The sequence below is a fragment of the Salmo salar genome, chromosome 05, assembly GCF_965601325.2.
Source record: "Salmo salar chromosome 05, fSalSal1, whole genome shotgun sequence".
NCBI classification, from domain to species: Eukaryota; Metazoa; Chordata; class Actinopteri; order Salmoniformes; family Salmonidae; genus Salmo; species Salmo salar.
Genome location: NC_138295.1, coordinates 89,445,377 through 89,464,941, shown reverse-complemented (window position 1 = coordinate 89,464,941; position 19,565 = coordinate 89,445,377). Strand labels below are relative to the sequence as shown.

Sequence of the window (19,565 nt, the reverse complement as noted above, 5' to 3'; positions counted from 1 at the left end):
TATACACACAGGGTGAGTAACAATAACTTGGATATACACACAGGGTGAGTAACAATAACTTGGATATACACACAGGGTGAGTAACAATAACTTGGATATACACACAGGGTGAGTAACAATAACTTGGATATACACACAGGGTGAGTAACAATAACTTGGATATACACACAGGGTGAGTAACAATAACTTGGATATACACACAGGGTGAGTAACGATAACTTGGATATACACACAGGGTGAGTAACAATAACTTGGCTATACACACAGGGTGAGTAACAATAACTTGGCTATGCACACAGGGTGAATAACGATAACTTGGATATGCACACAGGGTGAGTAACAATAACTTGGCTATGCACACAGGGTGAGTAACAATAACTTGGATATACACACAGGGTGAGTAACAATAACTTGGATATACACACAGGGTGAGTAACGATAACTTGGATATACACACAGGGTGAGTAACAATAACTTGGATATGCACACAGGGTGAGTAACGATAACTTGGATATGCACACAGGGTGAGTAACAATAACTTGGCTATGCACACAGGGTGAGTAACGATAACTTGGATATGCACACAGGGTGAGTAACAATAACTTGGCTATACACACAGGGTGAGTAACGATAACTTGGCTTCAATCAGTGTAGATGAAGGGGAGGAAACGGGTTAAAGAAGGATTTTTAAGCCTTGAGACAATTGAGACATGGATTGTGTATGTGTAACATTCAGAGGGTGAATGGGCAAGACAAAAGATTGAAGTGCCTTTGAACGGGGTATGGCAGTAGGTGTCAAGAACTGCAACGCTGCTGGGTTTTTTCACGCTCAACGGTTTCAACACCCAAAGGACATCCAGCCAACTTGACACAACTGTGGGAAGCATTGGAATCAACATGGGCCAGCATCCCTGTGGAACGCTTTCGACACAGTGAGAGAGTGATAGACACACATTGCAGTGACAAGTCTGTGAAGAGTGCAGTCAGGTGTTATCAGCCTCCACTGAGCTGATCAGACAGCCATGTTCACCTCTGTCACTCAACTAGAGGGAGTGCTTTAAACAGCAGGTCTCTGTCACGCTCTCAATCCCATAACAGCTCACCTGTCCCCCCCAGCACACTGCAACCCACAGGTGGAATGTACTCATAGAAATAACAATACTAGACTGAGCATCCCCATTCAAGTCAACGTAATTCTACTTCTATGGGTGTAGCCAACTGTACAACTGATTGGGGGGGGCAGGGCTCAGAAACCTCACAGCTGCTACTCCATCCCTGTCTGTCTCCACCAGGGTTTTTCACTCAGTAGCAGCAGTAGGTAACTACAGGTAATACGTGTTGATCAGAGAGCCTTGTACAGCTTCACTATGAACCTGCAAAGCAACGGCCTGTCTGTTCAGTGGTACCTGAAGTCCAAGCCGGTGGGAAAGGTGAGGCGGCGTGTACAGGAGATGAAAAACCCATCTGTCTCCCTGGTGTCGGGCGACATTGACCTCAGCCACAACGAGAGCACCAGATTGGCCATGGACGCCTTGCTGAACCAGGGATTGGACATGTACCAGGAAGTATTGGCCGGAGAGGGCGAGGTGGACTTCCTGTCCAAGGAGGAGAAAGGTTGGTCTTTTTTTCTACTCTGTTCCTCCTATCTACCTTAACCCATCAGTCTGTTCCTCCTCTTATCTACCTTAAACCATCAGTCTGTTCCTCCTCTTATCTACCTTAAACCATCAGTCTGTTCCTGACTCCTCTTATCTACCTTAAACCATCAGTCTGTTCCTCCTCTTATCTACCTTAAACCATCAGTCTGTTCCACCTCTTATCTACCTTAAACCATCAGTCTGTTCCTGACTCCTCTTATCTACCTTAAACCATCAGTCTGTTCCTCCTCTTATCTACCTTAAACCATCAGTCTGTTCCTCCTCTTATCTACCTTAAACCATCAGTCTGTTCCTCCTCTTATCTACCTTAAACCATCAGTCTGTTCCTCCTCTTATCTACCTTAAACCATCAGTCTATTCCTCCTCTTATCTACCTTAAACCATCAGTCTGTTCCACCTCTTATCTACCTTAAACCATCAGTCTGTTCCACCTCTTATCTACCTTAACCCATCAGTCTGTTCCTGACTCCTCTTATCTACCTTAACCCATCAGTCTGTTCCTGACTCCTCTTATCTACCTTAAACCATCAGTCTGTTCCTCCTCTTATCTACCTTAAACCATCAGTCTGTTCCTCCTCTTATCTACCTTAAACCATCAGTCTGTTCCTCCTCTTATCTACCTTAAACCATCAGTCTGTTCCTCCTCTTATCTACCTTAAACCATCAGTCTGTTCCTCCTCTTATCTACCTTAAACCATCAGTCTGTTCCTGACTCCTCTTATCTACCTTAAACCATCAGTCTGTTCCTGACTCCTCTTATCTACCTTAAACCATCAGTCTGTTCCTGACTCCTCTTATCTACCTTAAACCATCAGTCTGTTCCTCCTCTTATCTACCTTAAACCATCAGTCTGTTCCTCCTCTTATCTACCTTAAACCATCAGTCTGTTCCTCCTCTTATCTACCTTAAACCATCAGTCTGTTCCTCCTCTTATCTACCTTAAACCATCAGTCTGTTCCTCCTCTTATCTACCTTAAACCATCAGTCTGTTCCTCCTCTTATCTACCTTAAACCATCAGTCTGTTCCTCCTCTTATCTACCTTAAACCATCAGTCTGTTCCTCCTCTTATCTACCTTAAACCATCAGTCTGTTCCAGTACTGTATTTGTTGCACAACTGTAAAGGGCTTCCTCCCTGAGAAGCATTGTGTAAAAAGCACTAGATATTAAGCCAATGTATTATCACTTATGTTTTTTTAAAGGTTATATCCTGGAGAACACTACAGACCTGAGCACCAGCAGTCTGTGTGGGACGGAGAGTGACGACCAGGCAGAGGGCTCCACCACCTCTTCCCAGACAGACACCTGTTGTCCATCCGTGTCTGAGAGCGAGCCCCCTGGCTTGGACCATGGCTGGCCAGCAGAGGACTGGAGCTACCGCCTGCAGGGCGAACCCAGTGTAGAGGTCTACTTCCAGTCTGATAGAGCAGCCAGCATGAAAGACCTGCTCAGAGAGTTCATCAGCAAGGCCACAATGGTACGTGATATAACTTTCACTGTTAACTATTTGGAGATGTCAATCTACTGTCATGATTATACCTACATTATATTTTTGCAGCTGTTTACAAAGTTGGATAATGATGTGATGAGAGTTTGATCAAGCAGATTCAGTACCGTCTATAATTAAGCAATAAGGCCCAAGGAGGTGTGGTATATGGCCACTATACCACAGCTAAAGGCTGTTCTTAAGCACGACGCAACGCAGAGTGCCTGGATACAGCCCGTAGCTGTGGTATATTGGCCATATACCACAAACCCCGATGTGCCTTATTGCTATTATAAACTGGTTACCAACGTAATTAGAGCAGTAAAAATAAATCTTCTCATACCCGTGGTATACGGTCTGATATACCACGGCTGTCAGCCAATCAGCATTCAGGGCTCGAACCACCCAGTTTATAATACCAAGTACATAATAACTAATAATGTGGAAGATACCAATCACAGCAAACATGTGATATGTCTGCAGGTTCTGGCCATTGTAATGGACACATTCAGTGATGTGGAGATGTTCTGTGACATACTGGAGGCAACCAGGAAGAGGAACGTGTTGGTCTACCTGCTCCTGGACCATATCAACCTGCAGGTCTTTGTCAACATGTGTGAGATGCTACAGATCAACAGTAATCATCTCACTGTGAGTCTCTGCTTATGGTCCTTTTCATCATGATATTTAGATGACACTAATGATTGTAAAAGGTGGGGAGGCAGGTAGCCTAGTGGTTAGAGCGGCAGGTAGCCTAGTGGTTAGAGCGGCAGGTAGCCTAGTGGTTAGAGCGGCAGGTAGCCTAGTGGTTAGAGCGGCAGGTAGCCTAGTGGTTAGAGCGGCAGGTAGCCTAGTGGTTAGAGCGGCAGGTAGCCTAGTGGTTAGAGCGGCAGGTAGCCAAGTGGTTAGAGCGGCAGGTAACCAAGTGGTTAGAGCGGCAGGTAGCCTAGTGGTTAGAGCGGCAGGTAGCCTAGTGGTTAGAGCGGCAGGTAGCCTAGTGGTTAGAGCGGCAGGTAGCCTAGTGGTTAGAGCGGCAGGTAGCCTAGTGGTTAGAGCGGCAGGTAGCCTAGTGGTTAGAGCGGCAGGTAGCCAAGTGGTTAGAGCGGCAGGTAGCCAAGTGGTTAGAGCGGCAGGTAGCCTAGTGGTTAGAGCGGCAGGTAGCCTAGTGGTTAGAGCGGCAGGTAGCCTAGTGGTTAGAGCGGCAGGTAGCCAAGTGGTTAGAGCGGCAGGTAGCCTAGTGGTTAGAGCGGCAGGTAGCCTAGTGGTTAGAGCGGCAGGGAGCCTAGTGGTTAGAGCGGCAGGTAGCCTAGTGGTTAGAGCGGCAGGTAGCCTAGTGGTTAGAGCGGCAGGTAGCCAAGTGGTTAGAGCGGCAGGTAGCCAAGTGGTTAGAGCGGCAGGTAGCCAAGTGGTTAGAGCGGCAGGTAGCCAAGTGGTTAGAGCGGCAGGTAGCCTAGTGGTTAGAGCGGCAGGTAGCCTAGTGGTTAGAGCGGCAGGTAGCCTAGTGGTTAGAGCGTTGGGCCAGTAACCGAAAGGTTGCAAGATCGAATTCCCGAGGTAAAAAGGTAAAAATCTGTCGTTCTGCCCCTGAACAAGGAAGTTAACCCACTGTTCCTAGGCTGTCATTGTAAATTAGAGTTTGTTCTTAACTGACTTGCCTGGTTAAATATATATATATATATATATATTTTTTTTTAAAAGGTACACCTTTCAGACATTTCATCTTTTTAACTTTACTGTAAACTAGCAATTTGATGATAGCTTTTTGTGTTTGTCATTCACTCACTGCTACATGAAATGCCACCGTATTCTGTCTGCAGAAAATGTCGGTCCGTAGTATACAAGGAGAGACGTATTGTGCAAAGTCTGGAAGGAAAGTCACTGGACAGATCAAAGAGAAGTTCATGATCATTGACTGCACTTCAGTGCTGGCTGGATCATACAGGTACATTTCTGTTGTATAATTAGCTAATAGTCACATCAATGTCACAATCACAATGGTTGATCTCATTCTGAATAGATCAATGATATGATGGTTGATGTCATCCTGAATAGGTAGATCAATGTTATGATGGTTGATGTCATTCTGAATAGGTAGATCAACATTATGATGGTTGATGTCATTCTGAATAGGTAAATCAACATTATGATGGTTGATGTCATTCTGAATAGGTAGATCAACATTATGATGGTTGATGTCATTCTGAATAGATCAATGTTATGATGGTTGATGTCATTCTGAATAGGTAGATCAATGTTATGATGGTTGATGTCATTCTGAATAGGTAGATCAACATTATGATGGTTGATGTCATTCTGAATAGGTAGATCAATGTTATGATGGTTGATGTCATTCTGAATAGGTAGATCAACATTATGATGGTTGATGTCATTCTGAATAGGTAGATCAACATTATGATGGTTGATGTCATTCTGAATAGATCAATGTTATGATGGTTGATGTCATTCTGAATAGGTAGATCAATGTTATGATGGTTGATGTCATTCTGAATAGGTAGATCAACATTATGATGGTTGATGTCATTCTGAATAGGTAGATCAACATTATGATGGTTGATGTCATTCTGAATAGATCAATGTTATGATGGTTGATGTCATTCTGAATAGGTAGATCAATGTTATGATGGTTGATGTCATTCTGAATAGATCAATTATGATGGTTGATGTCATTCTGAATAGGTAGATCAATGTTATGATGGTTGATGTCATTCTGAATAGATCAATTATGATGGTTGATGTCATTCTGAATAGGTAGATCAATGTTATGATGGTTGATGTCATTCTGAATAGGTAGATCAATGTTATGATGGTTGATGTCATTCTGAATAGGTAGATCAACGTTATGATGGTTGATGTCATTCTGAATAGGTAGATCAATGTTATGATGGTTGATGTCATTCTGAATAGGTAGATCAATGTTATGATGGTTGATGTCATTCTGAATAGGTAGATCAACATTATGATGGTTGATGTCATTCTGAATAGATCAACGTTATGATGGTTGATGTCATTCTGAATAGGTAGATCAACATTATGATGGTTGATGTCATTCTGAATAGGTAGATCAATGTTATGATGGTTGATGTCATTCTGAATAGGTAGATCAATGTTATGATGGTTGATGTCATTCTGAATAGGTAGATCAACGTTATGATGGTTGATGTCATTCTGAATAGGTAGATCAACATTATGATGGTTGATGTCATTCTGAATAGGTAGATCAACATTATGATGGTTGATGTCATTCTGAATAGGTAAATCAAAGTTTGACGTCATTCTGAATAGGTAGATCAATGCATTATGACTCAGTTGTTTACAATTATGATGCTTGTTTGAATTTTCAGCAATGTTTGTAGTAGTAATATTTGTTCATTGTGGTCTATTCCTCAGTTTCACCTGGCTGTCCTGGCAGGTCCACAGAAGCCTGGCTGTACTCTTCAAGGGCAGCGCGGTCGAGCCTTTCGACCTGGAGTTTAGGAAGCTCTATGCCAGCTCCAAGCCTGTACCAGCCTTCCTCTCAGTGGCAACGGAGTTCAACCTGACCAGGCCGCTTATCACCCATCAAGCAGCAGCCACCTCAACCCCACTGACAAACCTTCCTTGCCCCAGTCCTGGTACCACAACCCAGAACAGAAACTTCAACAACCAGGCTATGGTTCAACCAACCACCACAGTCCAGCTCAGATACTCTAGCCAAACCCCAACGGTTCAGCCAACTACAACCTCCCAGCAGAGACACCCCAACACAACAGCACCACCAACCTCCCAGCACAGACACCCCAACACTCAGCCAACCTCCCAGCACAGACACCCCAACACTCAGCCAACAGCACCACCAACCTCCCAGCACAGACACCCCAACACTCAGCCAACAGCACCACCAACCTCCCAGCAGAGACACCCCAACACTCAGCCAACCTCCCAGCAGAGACACCCCAACACTCAGCCAACAGCACCACCAACCTCCCAGCAGAGACACCCCAACACTCAGCCAACAGCACCACCAACCTCCCAGCACAGACACCCCAACACTCAGCCAACAGCACCACCAACCTCCCAGCAGAGACACCCCAACACTCAGCCAACAGCACCACCAACCTCCCAGCACAGACACCCCAACACTCAGCCAACCTCCCAGCAGAGACACCCCAACACTCAGCCAACCTCCTCCCAGCAGAGACACCCCAACACTCAGCCAACAACCTCCCAGCAGAGACACCCCAACACTCAGCCAACCTCCCAGCAGAGACACCCCAACACTCAGCCAACAGCACCACCAACCTCCCAGCAGAGACACCCCAACACTCAGCCAACCTCCCAGTGCTTGGTGAATCAGCCTTACTACACAGGTCCCCGGAGCCACAGGTTTGACTGGATCACACAGAGACACACTGCAACCAGGCCCGTCATGTTCCAGAGAACCTTCTCCAGTGATTATAGTACTGGAGACAACCTGACCTGGCGACCCTTTAACAGCAATTACCTTCTTTATGGAGGGACAACCGGATTGTTGGACAGACACCCACTTCTCAAGACTGGCCAGTGGTTTACTGTTCCTAAATAACTGAAATGGCATCATACTGAAATTTGACAGTACACCCTGTGAGGTCAATTATGTTCTCCACTGAAAATGGGCAAGTAACTGCGTAAATGTGCCTGTTTTCCTTTGCTTGATGCCTGGAGTACAGGAGTAGTACTTCAATCACATCATTATCTCATAAGGATGATAATTGTCTGCCTCCAGGCTGAGAGCTTTGTGTTTCAGTACATGTTAATTCAATGGAGTCAAAACAACATGTCACAGACCCATCCACCCTGATAGAACCACCCTAAGTGACAGCCTAGTGATGTGTGCTACGCTTCTTAGCCAAGGGCCGGGCCTCTTAACATACCTTCTGATCCATACACTGTCGAGCGCGAGGTAATGCAGAATGGCAAATCAGTAGTTTTCTAAAATGTGTCCAACCTCACACTTTTTACAAATGGTTCTACTTTGAAATTCAATACAGCAATTATCTAATTCAACTTTACTGTAGATTGAAGTGTGACATTTAGACATTATTTAATTTCATAAGGCGGTCACCACATTGTTACACGCAGAAGTAAAAAAATAAATCCATTCATCAAAATGTGTAGCCTAGTTAGGTCTTTACAGAGGGTAGTTTAGGTCCATCCTTCTTCAGTACTCCTGTCTGTACCAGTCTGTTCCACCACCTGTCTTCAAAGTCCTTCAGAGAGAGACCTGCCAAGCTCTCTCCATCCTGGTTGTCCTCTCTCATCCTCTCTGGAATTACATCTTCTGACATCACCTGAAGGGCAAATCAATAACGATGCATGATCAATCTGGTCAGAAGCGTACCCTCTTACCTTTTCAGAACATGTGCATCGTCAATTGTAATACATCTAAAAGCAAAACCATGACATCTTGGTGCCAGCAAGCCTTTAATTTAAACATACCAGAAGATAATTTGATGAATAGACACCATGTGAGAACAGTAGTCTATGTACTGTGTCTCTAACCGGTCTCACCTCAGAGACTAGCTGTAGTGTGGTGTCTTTCGGTTCCAGACACCGTAGAGCCTCATCAGCCTTCTGTAGGGCTCTCTCACTGTTCTGGAGAACAAAGGATGACTGTTGGCCCTTTAATGCCCTGAGGACGAGTCTGGCAAGGCAACATAATACAGTCAAACAACCATCTTCACAAGACAAAGACTGTGCTAAACAGTGACATTTAGGATGAATGTGTAAATATGCTCTCTGCTTTAAGCCAAGGGCCAATTTCCCAGAGGTAAAGTAAGCCTTTAAACTGCACTAAGATGCACTTTCAATGGAGAATCTAAATATGTGTTTGGGAAACCAGTCCTAAAGACTGCCCAACAAGCTTGTAGCCATGGTATTCCATATAGAATCTCTGCTTGTCTCTCACTGATTATTTACCTGGCCCGGACAAAACACATGCAGGCCTTGAGCCAAACGCCGTCCCGCTCTTCCTTCAGTTGCTCCTCAGTCTGAGAGTCATCTCCCCGTTGAAGAGGACTGGAGCCTGAGGGTGATGACAGAGACTGAAGGAGATGAAGGTAGCTTTGTGCCAGCTTCATCCAGTGCCACTGGTGGTAGGGGTGGAGAGAACACAGCTGCTGCAGACAAGTGACCTGGCTCCTGAGGTCTCCGAAGCGCTCGTGGACGTTCGCAGTCAGATGAAGTAGACCCGTGAGGTGACAGGTGTTGGAGGCTTCATTTTTCTGGCCATGGAATGAATTTCAAAACAAACATTTTACTACCTGGTATACTGTAACCACAGACAAGAGCTGGTTGGACAACAAGACTAGGTATTCTGTATTATTAATGTATAATAAAAACCATATTATGTTACAATGTATAAAGATAAGACTCACTCAACAGCAACGGTTCTTACAAGTGTTTCTGTGATCTCCAGGGCCTCCACTCTCTTCCCCAGGTGACAACAGCACCTTGCCATTCCCTCCATTATGTCCCGCCTAATGGTCAGGTTGCCGTCAGGGATATAGGAAAGGCAGGTAGTGTAGGCGTTTAAAGCTTCCTGGGGAAATGGATATAGTTAACAGATGAGAAACGCATTTGGATACTAGATGGATATGATAGACAATGTGTAACTAAATTACTCAAGGGAAGAGGGGTCAATACCTGGAAGTTCTTTCGCCTGTACGCCATATCAGCTCGAAATTTGAAGATCTTTTGCTTCTCCAAAATGTCCTCTGTGTCGATGCTCTCCCAAAACCACTGTTGAAATAGACAACATAGTTCAAAATATCCATACATTGCAATGCTAGCAAAAAAAAATGATGCTACTTAACGTTGGGTAGCGAGTTAACTCACCTCTGCTTCACAGAACTTTGCATTGTAAGACGACAGTGCAACAACAGTTGGCTTCGCTCTTGATTCCTCGAACACCGAATCGTCAAAGGTGCTACCGAAAATCTCCATTTCAAACGATGACAGTGAATTCAAATTTTACCGACACTAAAAAACAAAACAAACGTCAACGTGTGCAGTGTTACAAGCTAATATGACCGTTGGGAAACAGAAAAAAATAGAATGTGTTCCGGGGTGATATGTTCCAATGACAGACGCTTTACTTTCTTCAATGAAATGCTCTATTTTCTATAAGAGAAACTCCAGTCATATTTTGAAGGTAAATATTTTATAAAGACACCAATACACGCCTTTTCGTCAAAATGTATTGTATTTTGTCCTCAAAACAACTATAAAATATATATTTGTCTAAATCAAGCCACAGCCTCAAAAAACAGTTTGATTTCAATTAAAAAGCATTGCAAAGTCTATGGCTCAGGGGACTAAAGCTTTTTCCACTGAGTTTTCAGCTCCAAGGCTACTCTGTCTCAACATTAAAAATTCCTTGGTTTACCATAATGTTTGCAAATAAACTCAATTTTCCCAAAGCACCTCGACATATCCAGAAACCAAACATTCTTCTCATAGATAACTTAATAAATACAGTAGGAGAAAGGAGACTGACTGACATTATCCATTATAGCTGTAGCTAGCAGAATAGTATATTAAAAAGACAGGTTAAAAGATTGTGTGCACAATCTAATAGGAAAACTGTTAAGCATGTATTAAAGTTACGTATTCAACTGTTGGGTATTAGTACTAAACAAGCACCTTTCTAAATATTGAGAAATAGCAAAGAGGACAGACAGGTAAGAATTATTGTACTAGGATAAAAACAGTCATGTACTATGGTCACAATGTCACGTCTACTGTACAAAAAAAAAGAGTAACGTGGATACATTGAGAGTTGCCAACTGAAGAAGGCAAAGAGCCACCGGGCAAAAAATATATTTTTACACATTAACAGTAAAACGCCATACAAGCTATTAGTTGAAGTTGAGACAGGATTAATCATAAATAAAGATTATAAAACCATTAAAAACAACTTTTCTAATACAAGCACATAATGCTGTCTCATCTGCAGTCAGGTGATTATTTCATGCACTATATGGATCTCAAAATTCAAATGCATCTTCTACCTTAACTATGGTACAAATAACTGTTCCTGCATGAAAACGTTAACGATTTCACAGCATAACATGCAGCCCAATTTGAAATGTTTATGATGAGCATGGAACCCAGTGACCAGAGCATATAGGACATGGCTTACAGGTAAGAAACAAATGTCTTGGTTCTACTAATGTCAAAACCTGTCATTTAAATGACAGTTGGGGAGAGCATAGTCTGCAAACGTTTTCAAAATAAATGCAAAACAATACAAACATGCATCTGAACATACATTAGAAAAACACTTGTTCAAAAACAGCCCTGTATCAAGTCCTCCAACACTAGTCTTCATACATACAAGTACTGCAGTCTTAAAAACAATAAACGTTATACATAATTCAAACTCACGATACACGTTTCCAAGTCACCAGAGTTTCACATGATTGAAATAGGGACCCACATTGTGCCAGTTGGTTGTGCTGGAAGCAATAGGCCACATACAGTCCATTGATTTTCATTTGTGTCATATCAACACCCAACTTTAGAATTGATCCACAAGGAGGGGCAAGTCAATAAGGTGCATCCTCTTGAAAATAATCATTTCAGAGGAGGACAATACAAGGCAAAATACTTAGTTTTACAGCGTTCAAAAGGAGCTCATATAGAAAGAGATTTGGTCTCTTAAAGCCATTAAAGGGTAGAAGGGATATAAGGTGCCTAATCAAAGTTGTTTTCCGCCACAAGAACATGTTAAAGAGATTCTCCGGTACTTTTGTATACATTTTAGCCAGTAGTTCTGAAAGTAGCATTCAGCTAAATTGTGTACTACCTCACATCACTGGCATTGAACACAGAGACCTTGCGGGGGGGGTCTGAACACTGACACATCCAGTCCAAAGCAGGCGGTTTAAAAAAATACTTGGTAGTCGCAAAAGTTCCGGAGCATGTCTTTAATACAGTAGTGGGCAAAGTGCACAATTATAAGTGCTACACTGTCAGTTTCCTTCAGAGACACCACAGGATACAGTCCCAGTCAAAAGTTTGGCCACACCCACTCCTTCAAGGGTTTTTCTTTATTTTTACTATTTTCTACATTGTAGAATAATAGTGAAGACAAAACTATGAAATAACACATATGGAATCATGTAGTAACCAACAACAACAAAAAAGTGTTAAACAAATCAAATTATATGTTATATTTGAGATTCTTCAAAGTAGCCACCTTTTGCCTTGACAGCTTTGCACTCTCTTGGTAGTCTCTCAACCAGCTTCATGAGGAATGCTTTTCCAACAGTCTTGAAGTAGTTCCCACATATGCTGAGCACTTGTAGGCTGCTTTTCCTTCACTCTGCAGTCGAACTCATCCCAAACCATCTCAATTGGGTTGAGGTCGGGTGATTCTGGAGGCCAGATCATCTGATGCAGCACTCCATCAGTCTCCTTCTCGGTCAAATAGCCCTTACACAGCCTGGAGGTGTGTTGGGTCATTGTCCTGTAGAAAAACAAATGATAGTCCCACTAAGAACAAACCAGATGGGATGGCGTATCGCTGCAGAATGCTGTGGTAGCCAGGCTAGTTAAGTGTGCCTTGAATTCTAAATAAATCACAGACAGTGTCACCAGCTAAGCACCCCCACACCTCCTCCTCCATGCTTCACAGTGGGAACTACACATGCAGAGATCATCCATTCACCTACTCTGCATCTCACAAAGACACGGCGGTTGGAACCAAAAATCTCAAATTTGGCCTACACACCAAAGGACAGATTTCCACCGGTCTAATGTCCATTGCTTGCGCCAGGAAACACGAGCAAGTCTCTTTTTCTTATTGGTGTGCTTTAGTAACGGTTTCTTTGCAGCAATTCGACCATGAAGGCCTGATTTATACAGTCTCCTCTGAACAGTTGATGTTGAGATGCGTCTGTTACTTGAACTCGGTAAAACATTTATTTGGGCTGCAATCTGAAGTGCAGTTAACGCAAATAAACTTATCCTCTGCACCAGAGGTAACTGAGTCTTCCTTTCCTGTGGCAATCCTCATGAGAGCTAGTTTCATCATAGCACTTAATGGTTTTTGCAACTGCACTTGAAGAAACGTTCAAAGCAGTCATCAAGGCAACTATTTTGAAGAATCTAAAATAAAAATATATAACACTTTTTTGGATACTACATGATTCCATGTGTTATTTCATAGTTTTGATGTCATCACTATTATTCTACAATGTAAAAAATAGTCAAAATAAAGAAAAACCCTGGAATGAGTAGGTGTCCAAACTTCTGACTGCTACTGTACATACTGGGCCTTCAGGCCCGTGTTCATAAAGCATCTTAGAGTACATATGTAATCTTTTACATTGTACAAAAGTACAGACTCAGAGCTTCGTAATGGTATATTATACACTACAGTTGGAGAAAGCTATGTAGCTTTAAAAATTGCTATTCTTGTATAACCAGTTTTGAGAAAAAGCCTTAAGGTTTTTTTTCCACACTTGCCAGAGAGCTCGAATTTGTTCACACCCTCTTAAGCCTTAGCCCCACCCATCTCTTTAAGGATTCACACGAGCTCATGAGTTGGTCTATGGACTCAGAATCTAAAAGGCTAAACTGATCCTAGATCAGCACTCCTACTCTCGAGTCCCTTGGTTTCTAAGTCTTTCATAGTACAGGAGTCCACATTCAATAGTTAACTTTGGCACCGCAGTTCCTCCAATCAATTTCAATGGGAACCCATAATATAATCTGATTTCACGTGATTCATTGCATTCATTCCATGAATGTACTTACAGTACTTTGTAATCTCTATAATAATAGGGATATATACACGAGAGACATTAGCCATTAAAAAAAGGACCTCTTAATTGCACATAAATAACTGTGCCGAATACTGTAGATTAACAAATGTCAATTTTCCATGAATTATCATCATATCAAATATTGTATTATCAATTGAATTTCAGCATTTTAATGTCTGACCAATTAATATTTAAAGTACTGTAATATGTAATTCTTGACTAGATTGACTAATGGCGCCACACTAGCACTGTAAAAAGGTGCACATATTGTTTGTGTTTGTATTGGTGGGATATTATCGCTCAGTCTTGCATTCAGACAGTACCCTTTAAAACACGTAAGAGAAAGCGAAATGTGTTTGTGCTGTTTGACTAAATCCAACGTTGTGTTCATTTGGGCACACCATACCAAAATGTTTTGCAACAGAAAGCAAAAATGGCATTTCTACTTGAACAATTCCATGTAGTCCCTCCCTGTTTCAGTCCATTTGGTGCCTAACGAACACAGCCCAGCTGTCCTTCACTACTCTGACTGAGTTTTTCTGGCACCCTGAGAGGGCTCCCAAGAATCACTTTCATCAGTGTCGTCATCCTCCTCCTCCTCATCTTCCTCACCCACCACGGTGTCATCCTGCTCTTCAGGTGCCATCTCATTCTCACCCAGCAACGCTTCCTCTTCCTGCTGGTCCACGTTTACCTCAGCATCCCCAAACGGATCAGCACCCATATCTTCCCTCTTGTGTATCTCAGCGAACCACTCTCTCACCTGCTCGTATCCCATACTAGACTTGGTCACAAGCTCATCCAGGTCCTGCTCATTCAACAACTTGTGCTTCAGGTAATACTCCTTCAGAATGTCTTTCCCAGACTTCAACTTGATGATGGGCAGTGGTGGTGACTTCTCCGTGCTGGTTGACCTCTTGGCCTTCCTGCTCCGAGACCTCCCCCAGCCTCGGTTACGTATCCTCCTCTTCCTGTTTTTGTTGCCGTTCAGTCCCTCTACATTGCCGCTCTGGTAGTGGAAGAACCACTTGAGGTTGCCGTTCTTGAAGGAGTACCGGGTATCTCCGAACCAGTTGACAACGTAGACCCTGGGCAGCCCACTCTCCTCTGCCAGCTTGTCATATTCCTCTGTGGAGGGCCACTGGGTACGGACAAAGGCACTCTTCAGGACGTGGAGCTGCTCAGGGGTTTTCTTTCCAATGTTCTTGTCCCCCCTGTTTGGCCGCCGGCCACCCGGAGGGGTCTGGGATCCTTTTCTAGACGAGGTGGCCTCGCTCTCCATCCGCTCTGCTCTCAGCTCAGGTGACTCTGCCTCCACTACCTTCCTCTTCTCTGTGAACCAGGCGTCGATCTCTCTCCGGGTCAGCTTGGTCTCCGTCCTCAGCCGGGTCAGTTCGTCGTCAGACGGAGTGCTTCCCTTCTGGTAACTCTCCTCAAGAACCACCAGCTGCTCTGGTGTCTTCTCCTTGAACTTCTGCAATGTGAAGTCTGGGAAGGAGTTCCAGGTCTTGGGGCGTGGCTCTTTCTCTTTGACGGATGGTGTGGGCGGTGGAGACTGAGGGGTCTCGTCGCTGGAGTCAATGACGATGGTGGTGCCGCTGCTGTGACCCCTGGGACTCTGGCTGTCATGGAACACGATGATGTTGCTGTTCTTGGAGTTGCGCTGGTTGTAGCGCGTGTCGCTGAACCACTTCTTGATCTCCCCTTTTGTGAGGCCGGTCAGCGTCATGAGCCTGGCGATCTCCACGTCGCTGGCGAAGTGGTTCTTCAGGTAGCTGGCTTTCAGCTCCGCCAGCTGCTCCTTGGACTTCTTGGGCCGCATTCCAAAGTGGTCGGCGCTGAGGGCCGAGTTCTCCTGTGGGGTCAGGGAGGGAGGCTGGACAGTGGTGGCTCTCTTCATCTCACTGACCGCTGGGCTGGTCTGGTGGGAGGACATCTTGGGGATCTGGCTGTGGCTTGGCATCCCTGCTACTGTCAAGGTGATGGGTGCGGTCACAGGCGTGCCAACCTGTTCAGAGTTTACAAAAGTTTCACTCACTCCACAATATTACAACAACTGACAAGACATATTGAGTTGAGAAACTATAAACAGAAAATATTACATCATCCACAATGTCATCAATAAGTACCAACCTGTGTAAAAACCAGGCCTGGCTGGCCTACTATCTGACAGGTCTGGAGGATAGACTGCAGGCCGTTGGTCGCAGCAGAGAGCTGGTGGGCCGGGATAACAGTGATGGTCTGAGGCACCGTGTGCACAGTCCCGTTGAACTGCTTTCTCCTAGCCTCCTCCACCTCAAATCAAAGTTTATTTGTCATATGCACAGGATAGACGCAATGTAAATGGAACAATAAAATGCATACTTGCAAGCGCCCCCTTCAACAGAGCGACAACAATTAAAACATATATATTCAATGAGTGAAAATATGTTTAAAAAAGCACAATTAAAAACACTATGTCCCCCAAAAATTTTTACTCTGGTATAAGACAAACATGAATCTAACAGAAAAAGCACCTCCTCAGGTGTCCAGCTGACCCCGTGCTTCAGACGCTGGGCAGAGAACCAGATCTTTATCTGTTCCTCACTGAATTTGGTCTGAGCCGACAGACCCAAGATCTCTGATACTGAAGGGTAGGGGAATTTCTTGTAGGTGTTGACCAGGACTGTGTTGGTATCCATGGATTGGTTGTATGAGGGGATACTGCTGACGGGGATGAGGAGCTGGGCTTGGGCGCTCTGTGGGGAGGGAGGGAGAAAGAGGATGCAAAAGAGAGGGTAGAGAGCAAGAGCAGAGAGAGAGGTTTTAGTCACTTATTTATCAGTAACATTACATAGTATCAACAGCAGTGAAAGGTGATTTGTTTTATACAATTTACAATTTCAAAGAATTTGAAAATATGATGACCTGCTGGGCCTGCAGAGCTGAGAGGACCTGGGCCAGACCAGGGGGGAGCTGGAGTCCAGACATATTGGCGCTGAGGACAGAAGATTTCTTCTGTTCTGATGACATCGTATTGGGAATGTTCAGGAGAACACTGTGTTTCATGGACTCAGTGTAATGTGGGCTCATCTTCTCTACAGGAGTGAGGGAACCCAGCCCCAGAGGTGCTTCGATAGGCTCCTGCTCCCCTTCACTCTCTCCCATCCCGTCGCTCTCCTCGGCTGCTTTCAGAGACACGGCGATCCTCTTCGGTTCCCATTTACCCCTCATTTTCATGATGGGGGTTTTGCTGAGTGAGATGCCAGCTGAGGCGGGGTCATCGCTCTCTTCCGTCTCATGCTGTGTGTAACCCCCATCCGAGAGAAGGTCACTGAGCGTCTGCTCCAGGGTTGGTTGGTTGCTGCGTTTCACTCCTGTGCAGGTGGCACCGTCCTCTCCGCTTGAATGACTGATGTCGTGCTCTGAAAAGGAAATTGCCCAGCTATGTTAGTTTAACTACATCAGAGAACAAGGGTCATTTTCAGGAGTAGAGCACACCATAGCAAAACGTTTTGAAACAGTAGGTCAATATGGGCGTTTCATATAGGTTTCAAAAGCTTTTCTCCTGTTTAGTGCCTACAGAACAAAAATAACACTATTTGTCACATGCGTGGTAAACAACAGGTGTAGACTGCTTACTTACGGGCCGTTCCCAACAATGCAGAGAGAAAGATAAGAGAAAAGGAAAAGAATAACACAAGGAATATATCCACTGAGTAAAGATAACTAGGCTATATACAAGGGGTACCAGCACCGAGTCGATGTGCAGGGGTACGATGTAATTGAGGCAGATATGTACATATAGGTAGGGACAAAGAGACTAGGCAACAAGATAGATAATAAACAGTAGCAGCAGTATATGTGATGACTTGAGAGTGCAAAAAGGGTCAATGCAGATAGTTAGTCCAGGTAGCTAGCTATTGGTTAACAGTTTTATGGCTTGGGGGTAGAAGCTGTTCAGGGTCCTGTTGGTTCCAGACTTGCCGTGCGGAAGCAGAAAGAACAGTCTATGACTCGGGTGGCTGGAGTCTGACAATTTTTAGGGCTTTCCTCTGACACCGCCTGGTATAAAGGTCCTGGATGGCATGAGCTCGGCCCCAATGATGTAACGGAACGTACGCACTACCCTCTGTAGCGCCTTGCGGTTGGATGCCAAGCAGTTGCCATACCAAGCGGTGATGCAGCCAGTCAAGATCGAGACAGGTGATTAACATTTCAAGAAAACGATGTGAGCAACATGTTGAAGATGAATAAAACCCTTCCCCACCTGTCTCTGGGTCAGTGGAGACCACAGCGGTGTCTGTAAGTCCCTCTGCAGCGCTCTCAGCTCCATCCTTCCCCTCCCCCACCTGCATGTCTGCATCCTGCTCCTCCATCACGTTAGAAGAAGGCAGGACCATGCAAGGTGTTGTTGACTTCCTCCTGCTTGCCATGGTGTAGGTAGGCTATCCTCCAAGATAACTTTGTTTAAAGAGATGTGTCTGGAATGGATTTGACCTTCCGCTAGTGATGGTTTGATTCACATACTAAAACCTCCAATATTTTCATCTGTGGACTGAAATAAAAAATATGTATTTGACAGGTTCCATCCAATATAGCTTCACTTGAACAGCTACAATCTGTATGGATTACTGCATAATGGTAATAGCACGTTCGTTGTACAGTAATTACAGTGAAGTTGAAACGTGTCCTAACTATATCTACCACCTTTTGAATGTGAAACCCATTACAATGATTATTTCTGCACACCAGTGCAACTTGTTTGTAGCTACTGTCTAGTTTGTAGCAGCTAGTCATTTACAATACGTTTGGATCCAATTGCTCTTAATGCCATTTGTTTTATGTAGAAAAAAAACTATTGCTATCCAGTGTGACTATAGCAAATTCATAATCTTATTAGATTGCTAGCTATCCAGATCTAGCTAACTAACCTAGCTTCCATTTCTGCATCTAGCCAGCCAGTTTACACCTGGGATAGACATTGCGGCTGGAAGCCAAATACTGCAGCTAGCTAGCCACCACAGTAGGCAGTACAGCAGCTGAGTTTGCGTTTACTTACCAGGACAAGAGGTGGCTTCTGCGCAGGCTCTCCTGCCCCCCGCAATTTGTCTTAGGTTCTCGTCTAATGTTAGCTAGCCTAGCTCTACAGTTCAGCCCGAGCTCTCTGCCGGACTGCAGTAGTTTTGCTCGGAGGCAGGAGAGTCCAGTTCACCGCTGTCTGCAGATGAAAACATGTAACATTTTCGCTGCAACAGTTCTTTTCCCGACTGATATCCCTTTACAGACGTATTCAAAAAGGCATTTAGCCACTACATTAGTCACCTCAAGCAAGCCATTTGTCCATCAAATTATATCACACTGTGTTTTTTTAATGGCAGTTAATGATTAAGCGGCGTCATCACGTTAATGCGATACGTGTTGACGTCATTCATAGGCGACATGTCACGCACGCATGGAGAAATGTTGCTTCAAATAAAATGTCTATCAACCAATACAAGCATTTAAAAAGTGACGGTCCTGACGTTGTATGTATACAGTATTTATCGTTACCGTCTGACGACAAAGAAAACATCACCTGAGGCTGCACCATGCTCAGTTTGTATTCCGCTATAAACAAGGAAGTTACTGGTAA

At 44.2% G+C, this 19,565-nt stretch overlaps 3 protein-coding genes across 4 annotated transcripts; 1 reads left to right on the top strand and 2 right to left on the bottom strand.

Moving 5' to 3' along the window:
* The first annotated feature begins 568 nt into the window (after positions 1-568).
* On the top strand, positions 569-8,076 carry sack1a (scaffolding CK1 anchoring protein A). The gene is made up of 5 exons (XM_082974957.1): positions 569-1,614; positions 2,809-3,134; positions 3,627-3,794; positions 4,961-5,085; positions 6,552-8,076. Exons 1-5 carry the CDS (start codon positions 1,368-1,370, stop codon positions 7,723-7,725), a joined length of 2,040 nt encoding a protein of 679 aa, XP_082831083.1. The 5' UTR covers positions 569-1,367; the 3' UTR covers positions 7,726-8,076.
* A 130-nt stretch (positions 8,077-8,206) lies between these two features.
* On the bottom strand, positions 8,207-10,235 carry LOC145850136 (uncharacterized protein C8orf76). The gene is made up of 6 exons (XM_082975943.1): positions 10,017-10,235; positions 9,825-9,920; positions 9,577-9,720; positions 9,099-9,403; positions 8,691-8,823; positions 8,207-8,470 (listed from the first exon to the last, which is right to left on the bottom strand). The coding sequence occupies exons 1-6, from the start codon at positions 10,122-10,124 to the stop codon at positions 8,303-8,305; spliced, it is 954 nt and encodes a 317-aa protein (XP_082832069.1). The 5' UTR covers positions 10,125-10,235; the 3' UTR covers positions 8,207-8,302.
* Positions 10,236-10,952: 717 nt separating this feature from the next.
* LOC106605876 (zinc fingers and homeoboxes protein 1) lies at positions 10,953-19,319 on the bottom strand. Of its 2 annotated transcripts, XM_045719280.2 has the most exons (6): positions 18,993-19,319; positions 18,201-18,488; positions 16,859-17,355; positions 16,468-16,689; positions 16,085-16,246; positions 10,953-15,959 (listed from the first exon to the last, which is right to left on the bottom strand). In XM_045719280.2, the coding sequence occupies exons 2-6, from the start codon at positions 18,364-18,366 to the stop codon at positions 14,472-14,474; spliced, it is 2,535 nt and encodes an 844-aa protein (XP_045575236.2). In that variant the 5' UTR covers positions 18,367-18,488; positions 18,993-19,319; the 3' UTR covers positions 10,953-14,471. The 2 variants fall into 2 exon arrangements, with proteins under 2 accessions (XP_045575236.2, XP_082832068.1); XM_082975942.1 differs by lacking the exon at positions 18,201-18,488.
* Between the last annotated feature and the right edge of the window lie 246 nt (positions 19,320-19,565).

Coding starts and splice junctions, on each gene's coding strand:
- sack1a (XM_082974957.1), top strand. CDS start 1,368: ATGAACCTGCAAAGCAACGGCCTGTCTGTTCAGTGGTACCTGAAGTCC. Junction 1,615..2,808: donor CCTGTCCAAGGAGGAGAAAG/GTTGGTCTTTTT, acceptor GAAGCATTGTGT/AAAAAGCACTAGATATTAAG. Junction 5,086..6,551: donor GTGCTGGCTGGATCATACAG/GTACATTTCTGT, acceptor TCTATTCCTCAG/TTTCACCTGGCTGTCCTGGC.
- LOC145850136 (XM_082975943.1), bottom strand. CDS start 10,124: ATGGAGATTTTCGGTAGCACCTTTGACGATTCGGTGTTCGAGGAATCA. Junction 9,404..9,576: donor TGGAGATCACAGAAACACTT/GTAAGAACCGTT, acceptor TTCCATGGCCAG/AAAAATGAAGCCTCCAACAC. Junction 8,824..9,098: donor ATGTGTTTTGTCCGGGCCAG/GTAAATAATCAG, acceptor TTGCCTTGCCAG/ACTCGTCCTCAGGGCATTAA.
- LOC106605876 (XM_045719280.2), bottom strand. CDS start 18,366: ATGGCAAGCAGGAGGAAGTCAACAACACCTTGCATGGTCCTGCCTTCT. Junction 17,356..18,200: donor CTCCACTGACCCAGAGACAG/GTGGGGAAGGGT, acceptor TTTCCTTTTCAG/AGCACGACATCAGTCATTCA. Junction 15,960..16,084: donor CAGGCCTGGTTTTTACACAG/GTTGGTACTTAT, acceptor AACTCTGAACAG/GTTGGCACGCCTGTGACCGC.